General features: G+C 43.0%; 1 protein-coding gene across 1 annotated transcript; it reads left to right on the top strand.

The window, feature by feature from the left end:
- The first annotated feature begins 1053 nt into the window (after positions 1-1053).
- On the top strand, positions 1054-19209 carry LOC109528538 (collagen alpha-2(V) chain-like). Its single transcript, XM_019891273.1, has 55 exons — positions 1054-1291; positions 4392-4604; positions 5966-6184; positions 6321-6337; positions 6752-6784; positions 6872-6904; positions 6993-7046; positions 7258-7350; positions 7440-7517; positions 7595-7639; positions 8393-8446; positions 8561-8614; positions 8771-8824; positions 8911-8964; positions 9043-9096; positions 9183-9227; positions 9300-9353; positions 9439-9483; positions 9580-9633; positions 9723-9821; positions 9900-9944; positions 10018-10116; positions 10193-10246; positions 10340-10447; positions 10564-10617; positions 11024-11122; positions 11240-11293; positions 11371-11469; positions 11554-11607; positions 11694-11747; positions 12230-12283; positions 12370-12423; positions 12546-12590; positions 12680-12778; positions 12864-12971; positions 13056-13109; positions 13915-13968; positions 14091-14144; positions 14226-14279; positions 14364-14471; positions 14921-14974; positions 15072-15125; positions 15219-15380; positions 15464-15571; positions 15648-15755; positions 15838-15891; positions 15969-16076; positions 16175-16228; positions 16302-16409; positions 16492-16545; positions 16617-16724; positions 16799-17135; positions 17218-17408; positions 18194-18433; positions 18512-19209. Exons 1-55 carry the CDS (start codon positions 1195-1197, stop codon positions 18656-18658), a joined length of 4740 nt encoding a protein of 1579 aa, XP_019746832.1. The 5' UTR covers positions 1054-1194; the 3' UTR covers positions 18659-19209.
- The last annotated feature ends 3001 nt before the right edge of the window (positions 19210-22210 follow it).

The following is a 22210-nucleotide window of genomic DNA, read 5'->3' as shown; positions in this document are numbered from 1 at the left end:
AAAACATCCAGACTTTCAATCTTGAGATGACATAATGCTACACAGCTCCCACAGAGTCAAGAAGGGGTGGAGTTATTTTGCACTTCTAAAATAGTTGAAGTCGTCAGCTCTTTTCAACACTTTGGATTGGTTAATAACTTCTAAAGACAATACGCCATGTGGTGACTGATGATCAGTAGTTAGGTGATCAAATATGAAATTGGCCATATTTGGGCATATATAAGGATTCTTTCCAACATTTTTGACATACAGTATGTCATTTACACATATGTATTTGTGGCTTAACTGCTTTCAGGCTTTTCTTTGACAATTCCTCTGTAAATTTGTTTGTTTTTAGAATTGCATGGCAGTATTGCACATAAACGCCCCAGGGCCTGTGGACTCCTGACACCCGCTATAAAACAGTGCAATCGTCTCCACGCCCCAAAAGCTGACCAGCTGATTAATTGGCAGTTTTTTTTTTAAATTTATGCATTGATGTCAATTCTGAATTGTACTTCATTGTGCTACAAATGTGATGATCTCATCTTCCTAATTTTTCCATCCCCGCGTCTCCTGCCTTGCCCCTTTGATACTCCCATCTTGGCATCATCATACACCAAAAGGATGATGCAACTTGCGCACAGTCAGTAGTAGTACATACAAGGCCAGTCAAATGTTTGAACACATCTTCTCAATTGTAGCATGACCAAGTGGGTCCAAATATTTTACTAGTGCTGTACTTATAAATAATGCAGTGTAAATAAGTAAGTATAAAATTAAGAGAAATACAGTCAGTCAGCTAATGAAAAGAATCCACAAAACACTGATGTGTTGAATCTTGTCACTGCAAATCATGGTCACAGGTCATGCATAATAAATCTGTTTTTTTTTTTTTTTTTGCTGCCCCATCTTTCAAAATTTGTATTTGATCTAGGAGGATTTTCATGCAGCCTTTAATTAGTGCGTTGTTCAAAGACTAGAGTAGCGTCTGCCAGGGAGGTTGGCCCTCAAGTGAAGTGACAATGAGTAAGGAGGAGGAGGCGTGAGGAAGACGCAGTTAGGAGGAGGAAGAGGAGGAGCCCAGCACCTCCGGGAGTCCGGTGCGCTCAGGGATATTCTGATCTTTCGGGCTGGATGCTGTAGCTCGGGGTCGGCCTCTTCTGAGCGTGTGTGTGTTTGTGTGTGAGGTCCTTGCATGCCTGGCGTGCAAAGATGGGCCCCTCCGTGCACATGAGGATTACTGTACTCCTGGCTGCCATCTCCCTAACTCAGGTGATTACTGTCTCCTGCCAGGAAAACCCCAAGAACGGTGAGTAGCTTCCCTTCATCTGAGGGCCTCTTACAAAGCACGTTTCCATCAGTAGCAGACCATGTTTTTTAAGTATGTTTTGTCTCTTTGCCAACTGTGATTTTATGGAGACGACTTATTTTATTTGATAGATATCTATCGTGACTTAAAATCGTGTTTTTTTTTCCTGGCAGCAGTATGGAGTAGTGTATTTGCCTCACATTTGAGAGGGTCTAGGTTCAAATCTCAACAAAATAAACAACAAAATAAGCACATAGTGTAATGTTTTTGCAAGAAAATTACCATTCAAAAATGCCACAAAACTGCTGAACAAGAAAACAGCATTAAGTGCAAGAATTCATTTTGTACATTTATTCCCATATATCAACTCTTTCATCATTTTAATATTATTGAGGTCCTATGTTTGTCCTCCATATCATTCCAAGTGTGCGAAAATTTAGTCGGCCTACTCAGGTTATAGTATAAGGCAGCATAAGACCCAGTGTATGGGCAACTAAGACATGGCTGCCATCAGGTGTTGATTGATGATATTACAACTCAAAACGACAGTTGACACCTGCATATTCCCAGTTTTGGGTGAATGCCATCGATTGACCAATGTTAGGTAAAATCTAGGCTTCCCACAACGCCATTGAACACCCACACGGCATAAAAAAAATGGATGGATTTATTTCCCCCCCACCCGTATTTCCTCTTACCATTTTGAGGAGATTCGAAGACATATCCCAAAAACGATTAAGATTAAGACTCTGCTTTTTATTTATTTATTTTTAACTTTTGCATTGAGGCTACCTGCATCACAGTGATGTCATTTGTGACATCATGTAAAGAGAATCAAAATTAATGTTTGGTGGTGGCGCGGGGAAGAAGAGGTGGGGTCACAGGCCTCATTCTCATCAATTGGGCAATTGTCCCTAAAGTTTTCCAAGTGGACTTTTTAGGTTGTTGAGGAAGCTACACATGTGATGTGCAGGAATAAAACCATATTCAAATCATTTTTGGACCAAAAAAAAAAGTGTGATTTAACCTTTTGGGGGCACTTTTTCTACATCACAGAAATGCCAAGCTGCAAAAAAAAAAAAAAAAAAAAAAAAAAAATCGTCTCTGCTCCCACTGAGTTTATGTGCTCACAGGAGCATGCAGGGCAGCCGGTCTATTTCAGTCGGCACCCAATGAAGGGCTTTCGAGCTCCACTCCTGTAATGATGTGGCCTCATGGACGGGACAGACAAAAGCAGGCCACTAATTTTGGTCAGCCTTGGGCCCAGAGGCACACAAGACACACCCTGAGTGAAAGGATGTTGGATTATGTTCCACTGGAAGAGACAACGTCAATATGCTGGCCTAGTGATTTAACTCATTGCTTTCTTTGTGCTGCTCAGGTGGAGGATGGCGTTTTAAGCAGGTGTCACAAATGGCTCCACACGTGGGCTGTAAATTTCATACTTGGACTGCTGTGAGGAATTCTGGTGGCTTAGACCACCTCACTTATATGGCTGACATTTAAAATAATGGCACAATGATGTCAACATTTGTTCTTTCAAATTATTTGTTTTTCATTATCTTGTTAGTGGTGATCGTATTTAAAGTGTAATTCATCAGAAACACACATTCTGACTTCAAGTTTGAATTCTGCAAACAGGGAGCAAAATAATCCAAATGTAATATCGCACAAGATACACCAGATATTCTCAGTTTTACAGCGGGAGTTGCAGGAGGCTCCTGCGGGCGTGGCGCACCTCCCCCCCCCCCCAAAAAAAAAGACGAACCACACGTTTCGGGCCAAAGCCAACGAATATAACATTGAGTGCGGTTTCCCCTAAAATAACTGCTGCTGGTGAGAAGGAGCGTCTTGCACGGGGAGAGGCCTCACCACATAATTATGACCCAGATGGAAAGGCCCACAAAGCCTGCAGCAGGTGGCCACATTTTGGACAAAAGTGGCCCAAATGGACTCTCGATTTAGTTCATTCACTAGTAGGCAATAGTTCACCCAAAACACATTTGAATTCAAAGTCACATCCAAGCAATTAATACATGTAATAATAATTTACATCACAGGTAGATGACAGGATTCATGCAGCCAAGAGTCAAAATCATAGTCTAGTCAGACCGATTGTTGTCACTTGGTGAATTCTTGTCATGATGATACATGAGTTGAACCACAACTTAATTACTCCTTAATCACTAAGTCCCATCGTACACAGCAGTGGAAAGCCCCCGTCAAGTTCACTGTGTGCACGCCCTCTGTGATTCTCTGTAAATGTTATGTATTAACGTAATCAGAACCTCTTTGTCACATAACTTTACAAATTATTACTTTCAGCATACACATGAATAATTCCACCAAAAGTAATTTTAAGTTAAACCCCATTGCCCAAATTATGAGTACTATGTAGTGTAGTGTTTCCCAACATTGACTGATGTACCAAACACAAAAACATATGAATACAGAAAAAAATGGGAATCATTGATCTGGTGGATAATGCTGGCAAGGACATTTTGCACTGTACCCACCAGAAGAACACAGGGGTTACATTTTTTGCCCAAATTATGAGTACTATGTAGTGTAGTGTTTACATTTGAGGAAATTTTCTTGGGAACACAATCAAGCTGTGCATCTGCATTATTCTTTGAGCTCCATCTTGAATTTTATTTTATTTTTTAAGTTTTCCAACCTAGATTAAAAATCGTCAGAAATTTAATTCTAACATTACTAGAACAAGATTGTTTTGTTGAATGACTTTCATGGTTCATATACATTTAAAGTACCATGACGTCTGGTGGGATACCACAAATAATTCAGCACAATCTCTAGTACTGCAATTCATCTCTCTTTTATCTGTCCAGATCATTGTTTTAATGCCCTAGTGGTTAATCACAGCTCACATACAGAAAAACAACCATTCTCTCTTCAATTTACTTATCAATCGTGTTTTCGGAATGTGGGAAGAAACTGGAGTACCTGTTGAAAAACCCAAGAAGGCATCGGGAGAACATTCGAAGTGTGAATGTCAGAACTGTAATGCATTCGTGCTAATGACTAGGACGTGAAGCATTCAAATGTAATACAAACTGCACATTTGACTTCTTCCAAATAGAAACGTGTGCTGACAATGGACAAGTGTACGCCAACAAAGAAATGTGGAGCCCTGAACCTTGCAGGATCTGTGTGTGCGAGTCCGGCAGTGCCATGTGTGAGGCCGTGGTCTGCGTTGACCTTGGCGACTGCGCCCAGTCGGTGACCCTGGAGGGCGAGTGCTGCCCGGTGTGCGTCACCCCTGCGGCCACTCCCACGCCAGACCCTTCTGCAGGTTCGTTTGTAAGATGTGTCACTTTGTCAATATTTCTGAACCTTTATTGAGTCAAAACATGCACACAAGACACACCCTGAGTGAAAGGATGTTGGATTATCCATTCCACGATGCACCACCAAACAGAAAGCATAATCAGTGTTACCCTGCAGTTGGCAATGGATGGAGTTCATTCGTAGCTACTAAATAAAGCACTTGGACTAACTTCAACATAGTTCCTTGAAAACAAGATGCCACAAGACAATGGTAAATCATTGCTTTTGTCTAAACACAATTGCTCCACTAATCATAGTTCGTGGTAACAAGAGTCCACACAATAGTGACAAAGCACTATTTTTCTAAATGAAGCTCCTCACCCACTTCAACATAGTTTCTTGGCTCCAAGGGCCTAAAGATAGAGGCAGAACACTCCTTTTGTCTAAATGACACTCCTCAACTCTCTGCAACATAGTTTCATAATTCCTTTATTTAATATCACGATCTAATTTATATTTTGTATTGTTTTAAAGTATAGTCCCATTCCACTGCTGCTGACATAATCTCATATTTTGCGCCTGAAAGAACTGGAGTACATGGGCTTTATTTGAAAGTATTTGAATTGACTGAATGTTCGAAAGGCCTTCCTTGAGCTATTTTGATTTGCTGATAATATGTGCTGCCCTTTTATGTCTTTGTTTTATACCTTCATGTTAGAGACCACAAAAGAAATAAGCCCTTTGGCTTTATTTTGTTTTTATACTCGGTGTTGGCTGAATGAGAGATGGGATGTTTTATTGTGCTGTCTCCTGTGCTTTGCCAAATAAATTCAATTAATCAAACCAATATTCCAAAGATGGTGACAAAGCACTACTTTTGTCTAAATTAAGCTTCTCTACCCACTTCAACATCATTCTTTGGTGCCAAGATGTCACAAGATGGTGGGAAAGCACTACCTTTGTCTAAATGACACTCCTCAACTCTACATCATTCCTTAATTAACACCTAGATGCCAAAGATTGCGGCAAGGCACTAGTTATGTCTAAATAAAGCTCTTTAACTAAACTACTTCAACATAGTTCCTTGTCATCAACATGCCACAGAAGGGATTTTAATGCTTCGGCCTGAGAACAAACACAGCAAATTGTTTTTCAGTGAATACACGAGGGGGAAAGAAAAATCAGAGAATACACAGGGGTTCACTGCAAACAAGAAATAATGATGCTCTCGTCTCAATTAACTATTTGTGATACTGAAACTGACTCCGTGTAAAATTCTACCATGTAGTGGAAGAGTTTTGTCCGTCATGACTCGGTGCTAGTATGGATAGATTAACACACCGGCATATTGATGATGTCCTTGACTCATTCTGTACCCCGCTGCAGCTCCCGTGGAAGACTTGAGCTGTGAAGTGGATGGCGAGATCTACGCTAACAACGACATTTGGAAGCCCGCACCGTGCAGTGTGTGCGTGTGTGACAACGGCGTGAGCATTTGCAGCGACGTGCAGTGCGAGATGGTGCCCAACTGCCAAAAGATGGTGACCCCAGAGGGCGAGTGCTGCCCAGTGTGCGAAAACCTGGCCAGCGCCACCAGACACATCGGTAAGGCCACACGGATCAATCTGTAGTTTTGCACCCTGACCACAAGGGTGCGCTGCTGTATAAAGTTAAAGCATCAATTACAAGTTGTAACATAACTTTTATAATAATTTTTTTTGTTTACCACTTTCTCTTCTAGCAATCATGGGTTATAGGGTAAGTCATGATATTTGCATTTTCAATACCATCACTCACTTTAAGCAATATAAGAAGTGGGAAGTATATTACATGGACTTAAAGCTCTGGAAAAAAATTCTGACATCCCTGAAAATGATCAGTTACCATGATCTTATTATTTGAAGGATTGTGTTTTAGTTTATTTTAAAAACTAGTGTTGACATAACGCCATTATTTCAAATCAAAATATTTTCATTTACAACATTTCTTTCCATAAAATGAAAAATAGGAAAAATATTTTTAAAACGGGCAATTTTGGGGTGATGTCAGTATTTCCAGAGTAGTTACAAATGTAATGAAATGTTTGTCTTCTAAAGTAATATCACAATTTTGAATATCCAAGTATGTAAAGGACCTGCTTATGTAGTTAAGACTGATTTCTTTCTTATACAGGGAGAGAAGGGTGAACCAGGTGATGTTCCACATGTAAGTTGTAAATCGCAGTTTATGCAAGTTCAAGAGTTCTGTCTTGATTTGAAACATGATGATATGATGATTTATTCTCTCACTCAGCTGGTGGGAATCCCTGGACCTCGAGGACCCTCTGTGAGTTTTTATTAGATATAAGTACCAGCAAGGTTAGAATATATGTATGTATTTAAAAATGAATGTATCTGCCGTGTTTCTGTTTCAGGGTCCTCCAGGTGCTCAAGGAAGAACTGGACATAGAGGGTTTAAAGGCAGAAGGGTAAGTCAGAACCTCAGTGAGAGGTTGTGTCCTTGAACTTTGATCTTAAAATGAACGGTAGGGCCAATCAGCTGGGAAAGTTAGAAATAAATCTTTTTGAGTTTTGATGTTCAAATACAAGAAGTAAAAAAAAAAAAAACGTATATTTAATATATATTTTTTAAACTGATGACAAAGTGTTAGTGTAAAAAAATCACAATGCAATCTACAGGGATTCCAAGGGCCACCAGGTTTTGATGGAGAGCCTGGCATCCCAGGAAACCCAGGCGAGCCCGGCCCCCCTGGTTTTCCTTCCCTTCCTGGGGTGAGATTGACTGCAGCATCCGATAAGCAAAAAAGAAAAAAAAAACTTATTTGAATGTCGATTTTTATTATTTTTTTTGTCACCCAAAGGGGAACTTTGTGTCACAAATGGCTTCAGGTTTCAATGAGAAGTCAGCAGGCCTGAGTGGAATGGTCTCGGGATCAAGGGTGAGCGCACACCCGTATGTCCATTTAACATTAGGAATTACGATGCAGCTCATAAACATGAATTGTTCATGTTTCAGGGTGAATCAGGACCAAGAGGACCTCCTGGGTCGACTGGACCACCAGTAAGTTTGGCACTGTTAGATTAGGCCTCTTTATAATTAGATGGGTGATTTGAGCTAGGCCGTTGTGTCACTGTGATCTTTCCTCCTGGCTAGGCATATCTATATAGGATACCCTTGGTATACTTATTACTTAATTTCAGTTAAGGCCGTGATGTCACACATTGTCACATGGGCTAGGCAGAGTCATAGAGTGGGTGGCCAAGAATATAAGAGCATAAGAGTAGAAATCCCGAGGGCTGGGGTTTGACCTTCTTTCTCAAGCTCGCAGAAAAGGTTCCACGGCCATGTCTTCTTTCTGGCATCTATTAAGTAGTTCAACTGAGAATAGGCATTCTTCTGGTCATTACTATGACAATAGCGAGCATTAAAGATTAAAAAAAAAAAAAAACGGGGCAAAGGTTCCCTCATAACTTTTCAGCACTCATGTTGAAGATTCTGTAAGATGGCTACAAAAGGGTGTCAAAGTCATTTTGCCATATCGTAGTTAGGATTTCCATCAATGGACCTTTGCTGGATTTTTGTAAAGAAGGGATTTGGTGGGGAAAAATGCTGGTTAAAAGTGAAAATACAAACATTTTAGTAAGTTGTAACTCTTTGTTTTATTGGGCCACTAAAAGTGATAACCGCTGACTTCCAGGACTTGAGTTACACAGGCAGAAGACAGAATGCAAATAACCATTTTTGTCACTTTAGGTGTAAAACGTTGATGTTTTGGCTATAATTAGCTAACATTTGTTGTCTGTTCTTGTCCAGGGACCAACCGGTGGCCAGGGACTCCCAGGCGAGGCTGGAGAGCCAGGACATATGGTAATGTCTTCACGCTGCCATTAGGACTTTTTTTGCCAAGCGTGCATTCATGGACTGGAGACAGATATGTTCTATATGTTTGCAACTTTGACGTTTCCTTGTGTTTATCCTTAGGGTGAACCAGGTCTTCGAGGGCCAGAAGGGTTGCCAGGAAAAAGTGGTCCCGATGTCAGTGAAGCATCACAGAAGCAACACTTATTCATTCATTCAATAGTCTTACTAAGGCCTGCATGCTGTAAAGATCGTTGTTGTTCAGATTGTTTGTAGTACCAAAATGACGGTTAGCTTAATTATTATGGGTAACTGTTGTTTTTATTTGCTTAGGGAGATGTTGGACCCCCTGGTCCCACGGGAGAGACGGGATTCCAAGGATCAGTGGTAAACAAACAATTTCCCCCTACACTGCTCTTCTGGCTTATTGTTCTTTTCAGTCGATTTCATATTAAATGATGTCATCTCCTTAGGGTGCACGAGGGTTACCGGGTACTCCAGGTGTCCCAGGTCTCAAGGGTCACAAGGTATAGCCCTGTTGGCTCTTTAAAATTGTCTCATGTTTTTGGACATTAGCGAAGAACTTGAAAATCTCTTTCCAACAGGGTGAGACGGGCATTTTTGGTCCGAGAGGTGAGGCTGGTGCTGCCGGTGTCAAGGTAAGATTTTAATAATGGTGACAAAATGCAACCCCAGAGGCAATGTTTTTTAAGCTTCATTGGCTCTTTGTCATTGTGTTCTGCAGGGTGGTTCTGGTACTCCTGGTGCCATGGGTGCTACTGGCCCAGTGGTAGGCAACACATACATTAAACACAGCACCATTTTTGATGTAGACAGGTACTGAGAACGAATTTTCTTTCAGGGTCCACCAGGCTTATTGGGAGAGAGAGGAAGAGCGGGCCCACCTGGTGCTGTGGTAAGCACAATCATCTGTCATCTATGTTTATTTGGAGTGCCCAAAATATTGCAGAATTGAGACAGTCGATCTGTTTCTGGTTTAGGGAAAACGCGGTGCAGCCGGACATACTGGCAAACCAGGGCCCCTGGTAAGGACAATTTTGGTTATTTCATGTCATTCTGCAAACAGAATGAATGTGTAGTGAGTCAGACATTTTCTAAATCATGATCTCCTTCAACCACAGGGTCCTATTGGAATCCCTGGTGTGCCAGGCTTCCCAGGTGCCCCAGGACAGAAGGTACAATTATAGTTTTGCTTTGAAATTAGACAAATAAGGTTAGCCAATCCCACGAATGACCTCTTCTATGATACTTTGAACATCTCCAGGGTGAAGTGGGACCTCTTGGTGTGAGAGGAAGTCCAGGTCAGCAGGGACCCAGAGGAGATGCGGGTCACATTGGACAACTAGGGCCCACCGGACAACAGGTCAGGATGTGCAGAAATCTGTTCATGAGCAGAAAAGTTGATGTTGCTGTACCTAAACATGTCATTGGTTACTAACAGGGAGCCGTAGGCCCCGATGGAGCCCCAGGAACCAGGGGGGCAACAGTACGTGAGCCAACTACCAAGTTCTCTTTTGGCATCAGTGAAGTTTGTCATTGAGTCTACCACTTCTTTCCAGGGCCTAGCAGGTGTCATGGGTCCATCAGGACTTGTAGGCCCCGTTGGGCCCCCAGGACCCCAGGGAACCACAGGAGCACAGGGACCAAAAGGCCAAGATGTAACAGTCTAAAAGGAGACACAACACTTTCTCTATGTCTTTTGTCACTTAACGTAAAGAGCCATCTTTTCTCCAGGGTGACGTCGGTGTGGCTGGAGTCAAAGGAGAAGCTGGAATGAAAGGCGAAAGAGTGCGTAAATGTGAACATCAAAACATTTAAATCACTTCCATTATAACTTAGTGGAACACAGGTGAACATTGTGTAATTGCAACTTGTTGTCAGGGCGACCATGGTGTTCCAGGTCTGATAGGCCCCATGGGAGATGATGGGAAGCGTGGACCTCGAGGTGATGCGGGGTCTGTCGGTGACCCAGGACCTATGGGCGAGACGGTGAGTTGTCCCAATATGTCACAACAGGGAAGCTTTGCAGGTTAAATAGTTACAAATGTCATTCGCATTGTTATGCAAAAAGTGTCATACAATTTTATTTCATGGATTTGTTTTAGGGCATCCCTGGAAATCGCGGTTTCCCTGGTACAGATGGTTTTCCTGGTGCAAAAGTGAGTTTGTCGAACAAATTCATGACATTTGAGTTCCCTTTGAGGTTTCCAGATCCCTCCGATGTTTGAGTCTTTCTAGAACCAAAATGAAACATAGTGAACCAGCATTTGGGTTTCTCTGCTCATCAAGTGTGTAACAAAGTTCCTGAACACCTGAGATCTGCTCATGCTGTTGTTACATTTAAATGTCACCTGAAAACTTTGTTTCCTGCTGCCTTTTTCATAAATCAGAAATATTCTTCTGCCATGTTGCTTTTATTTTAGTGCTCTGTGAAGCACTATGGAATAACGCTGTGTATAGATGTGGCCATATTAATAAGCCTGCCTTTACTAGTCTTGCCTTACAACGAAACCCGATCAACAGTCTATTTTTCTCTTTTCAAAATGCGCTTTTCTTCTGTCACAGGGAGCTCAGGGAGAAAGAGGGCTGCCAGGCGCAGCGGGCCTGAAAGGTCCGGCAGGAGATCTGGGACGACCTGGAGAGCCGGGTTTAACTGGTGCTCGGGTAAGCCTTTTTTCAAACCACAATTGTATACTAAGCTGTGAGGAACACATTTTTATCTTGTCACATATAGCTTCACCTCTCATAAATCCAATCTTGATGCTATGTTTTGTCTAACAGGGCCTGTCTGGAATTATCGGTGCTGAAGGAGGAGAAGGCAAACCAGGACCACAGGTTTGTAAGAATTCTCCTTCGTGAGTCTTTCTGAAGCCAATGCTGCATTTTTGAGCATTGGAAGTTGTCTCCTGCAGGGCTCAGCAGGAGACGATGGCAAACCAGGCCCAGCTGGTTCCACAGGAGGTCGTGGTTTAGCTGGACCCATGGGCCTGCCAGGACCAAAAGGCCTCACTGTCAGTTGAACTTGTTTCATTTAACTAAGAATGCAAAGCCGTTTTACACAGCATAGATGATGCTGATGTCTTTGAAACTTTCAGGGTGATCCTGGAAAGAACGGCGACGCTGGCAGTGCTGGCTCACAGGGTCAAAGAGTATGTTATTTTCTATTGAAAAGTGAATTGACTATCAATCCAATTAAGAACTGAAATGATGATAAAATACTTCAAACGTCCTCCAGGGAGTGAATGGAAAAGACGGCGAGGAGGGTGCTGCCGGTCCAACTGGCCCAGCGGTGAGTGGCGCGCTCAGGACTCTCACCACATTCCCTTGATAAAAGCATGATTAGGTTAATTCAATACATACAGTAGCCTACCAACAGTATAATGTAATAAACAAAAAGACTTCCATGAGAATGAATGGGAAAATATAGGAGTTTGCAGGGAATGGGAGAATTGAATTGCAATTGAAAACAGAAATGTGCCCACATTTTTAATCCTCTGATTAAAAAACAAAAACAAACACAAAAAAGCAGAATCCATCATCTCTCAATTTTATGCACAAATCATGCCAAATATTCCACAGGTATTGAAGCCTTATCCTCTGCATTTACTGAGAAAAGTGTAAAAAATGCAAGCTCTGTGCAATATTCATTAAAAAATTCATTTTGTGCGTATGAAATATGGAGATAATTAGTGCCCTGATGAATTATTCCAAAATATATCTGCAAAATGCTCTGCATCTTTTCTGCTTTTCATCACATACTCTGTCATGTAGGGTTCTGCAGGGAAGAGAGGGGAGCAGGGCCCACAGGGACCCATTGGCTTTCAGGTAAGAAACCACTACAAACAAAAACTTTACAATAATAGACGTTATGCATGAACATGCTTGTTTATACGAGCATGTGTGATTTTCAGGGTTTGCCCGGAGTGCCGGGCCCACCCGGTGAATCTGGTAAACCAGGAACTGAGGTGTGTAAATAAAATCAGACAGAAAGTATTCTTGTTTTGAATACGTTTTCCGGATCAAATAAAGTCACACAGAATATTTCTGTAATGACCAATGAATAAAGTATTTTGAATGATGCCTTCAGGGACTTGCTGGGGAGGAAGGCTCTGCCGGAACTTCCGGATTGAGGGTAAGTCAGTGGCTCTTGCTTTGCTTCGACAGTGTCATAATTGAATCCACTTGCTGTACATCATGGCCATCATGACCCTGTACCAACAGGGAGAAAGAGGGGCTCCTGGTGGCAGAGGTGAAACCGGACCCAAAGGACTGCAGGGACCTAAGGGTAGTCCAGGTAGTCCGGGCCCGGATGGACTGAAGGTATCAGAAGGATAAATGCCACTGTTTCTTTGTTCGAATTTTAGCTATAGTAAATATTATTCACCTGAGTGCTGGTGTATTTTAGGGAAAATTTGGTGTAAAGGGAGCTACTGGAGAAACAGGAAGTCCAGGACTCCAGGGCATGCCAGGGGAAAGAGGCATCCCAGGATCCTCAGGCCCAAAAGGGGATGTGGTTAGTGCCGCCTGCAACCTACTCCTGATTAAAGCAATTTCAGTGTTTGACACATGATGGCCAAATGTGGATCTCGTCAAACAGGGCTCTGTGGGTGAAATGGGACTCGAAGGCAAAGCTGGAGTTGATGGAATTCGGGTGAGTTGTTTGTACCAGATTTCTCTGAAACAAGAATTACTTATTTTGAACATCTGAAATCAGGGGTGTCAAAACCATTTTTGGACCACTGTCCACTGCAGCATACACCAACAGCGTCAAATTCGGCCCGCCACATCATTTTATGTAGCCCGTGATACCAAAACTTCCATGATTCTTGCTAAAAGCTACCAACATTTTAAATATACATACATAACAATCTTCAGATATTGCATTTTTTTGGTTACCAAAACCCTTTTTACATTTAAACAGTCACTACTCTTGACTTCTGACTTAAAAACGAGTGATGCATCAGTTTGTTGTGTATAATGGCAATTACACATTGTGTATGGTTTCACAGACATAACATCCCTTTGAGGGAATCTGTAACTGAAATACAATTACAATGTGTGACACTCCTGACATCTACTACCAGATTGTTGTCATAGTGATCTTGTCTAGTTCAAAATAATCTGCTTATTCCGCTTAGATTGTTCATATTTTGATTCTGAATGTGGAGATTCATCAGCTTTTGACCAGTGAAGAGGCAGATCTATTTAAATTCAAAAGATGGCTGAGGACCACCCCAAATCCTAAACTATTCGCCATAGAAACTGAAAGCTGTGACGAAGCACTTAAAAATAGCTGGATTTGTTTTCAGCATGCAGCCCTAAGAGGAAAAAAAATGTGGGTGTCTTGAACTAAAACCCACGCCTTAAACTATTAGAAGGTCTGATAAATGTGTGGGATCAGTATTTTTTCCAAATTGTGCAAATACTTTGCAGTAACACATTTTTGTCTATTAAAGGGTGGGTCTGGTCCAGTTGGACCTCCAGGTGCGGTTGGAGCCAACGGTGCCAAGGTAAGACTTCCTGATGTTTAAGTTTTACATTAAAAGACATCAACATTTTACAATACTGATTTGATTCAATTGAGTGAGGTAATGCAAAACCCAGCTTTTCTGTGTGCGTCTGTGTTTTTCAGGGAGAAACAGGCTCCCCCGGACCCAACGGACGCCGAGGGACAAGAGGAGTACCTGTGAGTAAAACACCTTGGTCACCAGAATTTATTATGAATAATCACTGTTGCTTCTGACTTTCAAGTGTCTACCATTTACAGGGTTCGACCGGTGAGCCTGGTGCAACGGGTGCAGCAGGTTTCCCTGGAACTGCTGTAAGTCACCGGTTCAAAAATTTCTACAAAATACTGAAATTGGTCCAAAGCCCACTTGCTTACTCTTTGTTTGTTTTTTCTCAGGGTGCTGAAGGTCAGCCTGGGGTGAAAGGTGAGACCGGGGAACCAGGCCTTAAGGGAGAGGCAGGACCACCTGGACCACCAGGAATGGCTGGCACACCGGGAGTACAGGTGTGCATTACTAACAAAATGAAATTGAGGGATGCATGCTTTTTTCACATTTTTTTAAACCAGTTCCCAGTAGTCTTAATAAAGCCGCAAATTTTCAGCCTCACAGAACTGTGCCTGTTTTGAGGGGGTAGTCCTGTTCTATGTAAATGAGCCACTACCCAGCCCACCTTCTCGAACGTGCGGCCAATGCCGAGTAGGGCTTTTTTTACTTAAGAGCTGACTACTAATCGTGAGCCGTGAGTTTTAAAAAGTGAGAGAATCTTGGTGCACAGGTGGTTAATATGTAAGTGTAGCTTTGTCACAAAGTGGTACCATTCAAAAGGCCTCGTTCAAAAATAAATAGGTAGCTAACACATCATGTAGTAGGTTGTGGATACTGAGTAATTAAGAAGTCATATATTTCTTCCTAAATATTTTACTTGATGAACTAATGGAGATATATGTTTAAGGGCCCGGTCGGTCTGACTGGACTTAAAGGTGGCAGAGGAACACAGGGCGCAGTGGTGAGTTGACTTTAGCACCACCCACCATGGTTCTGTCAAGAAGCTCAACACATCCGCTGTTGACACAAGCATCATCATAAATGTTCTCTTCCCATAGGGTTCTACTGGTTTCCCTGGCTTGCCTGGAGGTGTCGGTCCACCTGGTTCTCTTGTGAGTCCACTTGGATCATGCTTGGAAAGACAATACTTTTCGAATTGATCAATGGTTTTGTAACTTGGAATGTTGCGTTCATGTATGTGCTAGGGTGCTGTTGGAGCAGATGGCCTCATTGGTCTAACTGGAAAGCAGGGCCCACCTGGCATTCGTGGGGAAAATGGGGCGCCCGGACTTCAAGGCGAGATTGGTGCTCCAGGCCCGGCAGGCACACCTGGAGATAAGGGTGATTCTGGAGAGGATGGTTCTCCGGTGAGTAGAAAGTAGTTTGATTAAGCGCAACCTGCTGCACATACTGTGCACAGTCCTTGATTGAGTTTGTGTTTCTCTATCAGGGTCCTCTTGGGCCTCCCGGACCTGCCGGTGCTACAGGGCAGCGAGGCCCTGTTGGTCATCCTGGAGCGAGAGGAGAGGGAGCAATGCCAGGCCTGCACGGACCTGCGGTACGTCGGATTCGCCCAGCTACCAACCACTTCAGGTGGATCATGTTTACGATTTATTGTCCTCTTTTTTATGTAGGGTCTGCCTGGAAAACCGGGAGCTCCTGGAGTTCAAGGTGGAAAAGGTCCTCCTGGTGGAGTCGGTCCTGTGGGAGCTACTGGGCCAAGAGGAGATGCAGGCCCTGAGGTTGTTGGGTTTTACAGCAGGTTATGCCAAAACTATTCATTTGTATGAGTCTGTTTGTTAAGTTTGTCATGTGTTGAATCAGGGCGTGGCTGGTGAAGATGGACCTACTGGGACGGACGGACTCTTAGGGGAAAGGGTAGGTGTAGACACGTGACAAGGCCTGTGTCCAAGCACCTGTGTATGTATACCCATCGTCACTGTATGACTTTACAGGGGGATCGAGGTAATGCTGGTCCCGAGGGATTGGCTGGAGGCCCAGGTTCTCCAGGAAATGAGGGTCCAGTGGGACCTACAGGTAGTCCAGGACCAAGAGGTGAAAATGTGAGTTATACCGATGCAATTATCCTCACATACATGGTAACACAAGTGTAATGGTACTTTTGTTTATACTTCCTGCTGTTTGGATATTTTGGATTTAGGGTGCCAAAGGCTCTCCTGGACCCCATGGAGCACCTGGAGTACGAGGCAAAGCGGTGAGAATCACTGCACAGTCTCACTTTTGCTATCGTCAAACAGGATATTGAATCTCTTTCGAAATCTCTTTAGGGCCCCCAAGGACTGCAGGGAGAAAAAGGACCAGCTGGTGAAGAAGGAGAGAGGGGTCAGAAAGGTCACAGAGGTTTCACTGGTCTCCACGGTTTGCCAGGAATTGCTGTAAGAGGATATTGTATCTTGTATGCGTCTTTGAAGAGAAGAAAAAAGAATGAAGACCACTGCTGCTTTTTTTGTCCTTCAGGGGGCTACAGGGGATGCAGGTATTCCAGGTATTGTCGGACCAGGTGGACCAAGGGTAAGGCGCAGAAAACATTCGCTGACTGAAGACAAAACACAACAGAACTATATTATCTTCTGACTGCACAGGGTCCTCCAGGTGTGGTGGGTCCACCTGGTAAGGAGGGGAACATCGGTCAGCCAGGAGCAATGGGTGCACCTGGAAGCAGAGGAAACAGTGGCGACGTTGGAGTTCAGGTAACACATTGGTACACTGTTATGCTGTCTTCCTGTAGACCAAATCCCCCATGGTATTTTAATCGTATTGCCAGGGCCCTGTTGGAGAACCAGGACCTCCTGGGCCTCCAGGCCCACCTGGACCTCCCACTGCAGCTCTGAATGAGTACTTTGCAGCTCCCTTGGATTTCGATGAGCATGCCGTGCCAGAAGCTGTGGAGTTTTTCAAGGATGATGTGGCGGCTGACCCTCCTCCACTTCCAGAGTTTAATAAAGATGAGGCTCGTGCTGATAAGAGTCCCGTCATCATTCATACCACTCTGAAGATTCTCAGCAGGCGTGTGCATAACATTCGCAGCCCAGATGGGACAAAGGAGAACCCTGCAAAGACATGTCAAGACATCAAGCAATGCTACCCACAGAAACCAAGTGGTAAGAGTTCCCTTCTCAGTAATACCTGAAAAAAATCCTTACACCTTCTCCACCATGAAAATACATTTTTGTTTATATCCAGGCGAGTATTGGATTGATCCTAACCAAGGAAGCACGAAAGATGCCATCAAGGTCTTCTGCAACATGGATAGTGGTGAAACCTGCATCACTGCTAATCCAGCCAATATTTCCCGCAAAACCTGGTGGACAAAATCCACTCCCAGTGTCAACAAACCCATTTGGTTCGGATCCCAGATGTATGGCGGAACCCCAGTAAGCAGATGATATGATTATTGCTGTGCACCGATAGCCTATTACTTTCTTTAATTACTTTTGGACAACCATTGACCAATTCAGAATGTCTGTAAGTAATAGGCTCACAAATTCCGGTTGGGAGAACAAAAGAAACCACAGACGATCTGAACTTAAACCATGATAAAACGTTGTTTGTGGGGTTGTGCCACCAGACATTCCACAAAATATTTTTTTTTTGTAAAAAAATGAATTCATTCAGGCGAACCTGTGAGTGAGGCAAACATAGCATAATTGTGAAGAAAGCAAGACTGCCTGGTGACGGAGTAGCCGCTTTGAAAACACAGACTAGAAACCAAACCTCCATCATGCGTTGCTGGGTAAACTGCAGCACTTTCCATGATCCCTTCAGAAGAGCACATCAATAAAATCATGCTCAAGCCAACATAGCCTTTTTAGACCATCTACTATTCTCTAACAAGTATTCAGTCAAGAATCACTCAATGGTTGGCCAGGTTAATTTACAAATTATGGTTGTACATCTACCATACTATTTGTGGGTTGGCCCGGTTCTTTCCCCCCTGTGAATATCGGGGGGCAACTTTAGTCCGCTTTTCACTGAGCAGTGCCATTCAGTTCATTGCAGTACGCGGCACATTTTTTGGGCCTTTTCATTGTGCCACCATCATTTTCCACTGCTTGGTGGATTCTTGGCTAAAGATGCACATTGGAATGTTGTGACTTTACTGAAATCTTTGTGAGTTTTTTTGGGAATAAATAAGTATAACTGTGTCCAACCGTTTCAGTTCCGCTACGGAAACAACGAGGAGCAGCCAAACACAGTGGCAGTTCAAGTGAAGCTACTGCAGCGTCTCTCCAAAGAGTCCCACCAGAGCATTACCTACCACTGCAAGAACAGTGTGGCTTATAAAGACGGCAAGGGCACCATGAAGAAAGCCCTCATCCTCAAAGGGGCCAACGGTCAAGAGTTGAGGGCGCAAGGCAATAGCCGCCTGCAATACACCGTCATTGAAGATGGCTGTGCGGTTAGTCCTCAACAAATGAAAGAGCACAATATCAGAGATGAGAAAGAGTTGCATGTTTTGTCTCTCCTTTTTCCACAGAAGTCTCAGGGCAATTGGGCTAAGACAGTGTTGGAATACAGGACTCAAACCCCAATCAGGCTGCCCATTGCGGACGTTGCTCCCATGGACATTGGAAAGGCCAATCAGGAGTTCGGCCTTGACATCGGACCTGTGTGTTTCTCATAAAACACCGCACCAGGAAAAAAAAATTGTGTGTGAATTTGAGAAAATGACTCCACTTCCTGTGAGCGCTGTGGATGAAAGTTACACCGTTACTGTCACACGTAGCTGGAAAAGACGCGTGTCTGGTGGAAGGCCACCATTATTTATTCATCTTGTCTGTGAACCTTCATATAGTCTTTTGAGGAAAGGTGCTGTCAACAACTGCCTAACTCTAAAAGATGAGATACCTTGTGAGGCATTCAGATTAAGAAAATGACAGACTAACATATTTTCAATACAGAACATTCACGTTTAAGTTTGCACGTGTAGCTCCCACTCTCTGGATAGAATAAAATTATGGATCCTAAATTAAGTTCTGTTCACAGTCATTTAGTCTTTCAAAAAAAATGTTTTGTGTGTTTTGCTCAAACTCTTGAAATGTCACCTGTAAATGCTACATGCTTGACTGTAAATTAAAATTTATTTGTTTTATTGTTGACAATTGATTTAGAATAAAGGTCATTATTTCTGGGGTGGCTGAGCTCATTCCATGCAATAAAGCGCAAGAATAAGATAACATTTATTGAACATGTATGAAACAACAAAATACTGCCCAGGTAAAGTCTCTCCACTAGGGTGTACTGTTCATTTGCAGCAACTCTCAGTTCTATCCCGCCATCCTCATAGAAGAACTTCCTCACTGGGTGGCTGAAATGAAACCAAGTAGTTTAGACAAAATGTATTTCTTTTAGGCCACAAATGACTTCTAGCTTCAGGACACATGCTGACATGGCAGGCGTTTCCCCACATTTCAACATGTGTAAATGTTGGGGTGTGTGAGCGAGCACAAAGAGCTTGAGAGGAGCAAGGCGTCCTTACAGGAAGAACAAGGGCCAAAGTTCAGCCTGCACATGTTTGTGGGTCGACCTTGCCGCCGCACCAGCGCTGAAAGAAAGCCCACTCTCGCCACTTCCTGCAGCTAGGCCGGGCATCGGTGGAGGAGGTCATTTTTAGAGGGTTGGCTATTTTCATGTCGGGCGTAAAAATTCAACATGAGGGTGTGACTCTGAGGTGTGTGTGAATATGTGTGTATCTTGCCCACTTCAGGCAGATTTTGTCACTTAGAAGCTTGTCAAACAGTACAGAAAATCGATTCGATATCATAGTAATGTATGCATTGGTATTCCATACATTCGACTGAATTTGATTGCTATTCACACAAAGGGCTGCAAAATCACAACCCATTCAAAAATTAACACACTCCATCTAAAAATAACTCCTATTCCAAAATGTTTATTGAAAACAATTCAAACAAAGAATTGAACACTGGCTGGATAGGGACTCTCGAGGACAAGACTTGGGCTCCCGTGGTCTTGTGTTTTTATTCTATTTTTACTCTGTGTTGTTATTCTAATTTGTAAACACTCTCCTTTGTGCTGCTGTGACGCCTACATTTTCCGTCTGGGGATCATTTGAGGATTATTTTATCTGAATCTCCATGAAAATTCCACTAATTTTCCCTGCCCTAGTCACACATAGCTTCACTTACATGCTCAAAGTTTTTACATTTGGGCGGCTCCTTTTATCCACGCAGGCTCTCTAGGCGCCTGCGACCCAGAGATGACTTGGAAGTAACGCCCAATCGACTCCAGCTGGGATGTCTCTTGCTCACGAAGGAGCCTCTGTACGAGATTTCCCAGCAACTCCTTTTCCTTCCTGCACACCATATGAACCTGCATCTCTCTGCGGTCACTCCAAAACGCCTCAGCAACATCCTGAGAGGTGCTCCTACATTTATATTACGTTTATATTCAAAGCGGGATATGCCACAATGGTTTGTCAATTGCGGGAATGAGTTGTTGTGAGATGACACATTTTGTCATTTTCCGCCTGGAGTGTAGATTACTCCCACAGATAACTAATGCTGTCATGCAGGAATGAAATGCAGATGAACAAATCTGAATAGAACATTGCTGAACATGTTTGCCGATATTGAATGTTTGACAATTTATTTTCTCACACAACCACCCCACCGCCATCCATGATTGTTAAGGGTAATGGACCATTTTAACATCCCACCTTTTCCAGGATCCTGGGCGGAGTCTCATATGGTGGCAGCATCGAGAACAATGGCAGGAAACTGGAAGAGGAGTGAGGAAGTTCCTGTTGGCAGATGATGCTGAAGACGAGACTGACCATACGCCTTGCACGTACTGGTCCACTGTAGGAAATGAAATCTTCAGCTTTGAAACACTGTGATTGTTTCGGGTGGTTTGTTCTAATCATCATCATCATCATCATCATCATAGATCAAATCACTTTCACACTGGAAAACTTCTTGATAGCTAATCTTCCTAACCTGACTTTCCCTGAGTGAACCCTCCTAAGGGAGTATTAAATTATGAATGGAAGTAGTATTAACTCTATCTATTCCGCCATGCTGTTTGAACTTAAATGTTAAATCAACCAGTATGATTAAATTATTTAAAATGAGTGTAATTAACATTCAGTCCAGTGTTGAACTTTGCCCACAATGAATTATTAACTGCGGAGGCTGTTTTGACATTCATAACTGTCATGCAAGTTTGAAAGTAGGTTATTCACTTTAATATTACCTATATCAGTCAACAAAACAACCTCTTAACTTCAATGATGAAAAGGGAAGTCGTAATAGCCGGTGTGAAGTGTCACACTGTCATGATCCTGTCCTGTTTGTTTTGTTTATTTGGTCTCCAGCTGGAGAATCGGCATTCACTCACGAGTTGCACCTGTCTCAAATCTGGCCATGTTACTTCTTTCCTTTAAAAGCCATGCCACGCCGATAACTGGCTGTCGGATTATTGAGCCTTGCTCACAACTCCGGCCTCAAGAGCTTCAATTCTCGAGACATTTTCTGTATTTTTTTTTCTCATAGCCTTTGCCTAGTAATTCATAGTATTTTTGTTCTGTAAGTGTCCTTGTTATGTAGTCTCGGTTTATGTTCTTCGGTTTATGGATATTTACGTCTGCTACACTGCTGTGTTTTGATGTTGGTCATTGATGTCACTTTGACAGCTACACGTAATTTCTTTTGTAGCTGGAACAATGTGTAAAATGTTTGAGATGATTTATCATGTTAGATCAGGACCAGCCTCACACTTGAACATGATCATGTGATGCATGCCTCCACCCTTTGGACTCTGCCTTCAGGCTGTGGGGGTCTGAGAGGGCCGTGCGGACATCCTGTGTCCCCGCCCAGACAGGGTCGCTTCCACACATGCAGACCACATAGCTCACCCTTTAATTGCACGCCCTCCATACCTTCAAGTGTGGACAAGAACTCATTCTATTGTTCTCAAGAGTCATATGTTCCTGCACTCAAGTGTCTTCATCATGCCCAGAGCCAGATGTGTGAGTTGTGTGTGCTAGCTGGAAAAATTTCCAATGCACGACACCTCCCCTTCTTTCTCTTCAGTTTCATCGTGGTCATGTTTATATTTCTTCGACTCCTGATTAGTATCTTTTCTTGAGTGCCATTTCAACATCATCAGGTTATACAGGTATACATCAGTGACCCCTATCGGATCCCACCGTGGC

This window comes from Hippocampus comes, unplaced genomic scaffold, assembly GCF_001891065.2.
Source record: "Hippocampus comes isolate QL1 unplaced genomic scaffold, H_comes_QL1_v1.1 scaffold174, whole genome shotgun sequence".
In the NCBI taxonomy this organism is placed as follows: domain Eukaryota; kingdom Metazoa; phylum Chordata; class Actinopteri; order Syngnathiformes; family Syngnathidae; genus Hippocampus; species Hippocampus comes.
This window is presented reverse-complemented; position numbering and strand designations above follow the sequence as displayed.

Bases quoted from the DNA above. Each gene is read 5' to 3' on its own strand.
- LOC109528538 (XM_019891273.1), top strand. From the start codon at position 1,195: ATGGGCCCCTCCGTGCACATGAGGATTACTGTACTCCTGGCTGCCATC. The intron at 8,825-8,910 runs GTAAACAAACAA...TCATCTCCTTAG, and splicing joins CGGGATTCCAAGGATCAGTG to GGTGCACGAGGGTTACCGGG. The intron at 18,434-18,511 runs GTTAGTCCTCAA...CTTTTTCCACAG, and splicing joins TCATTGAAGATGGCTGTGCG to AAGTCTCAGGGCAATTGGGC.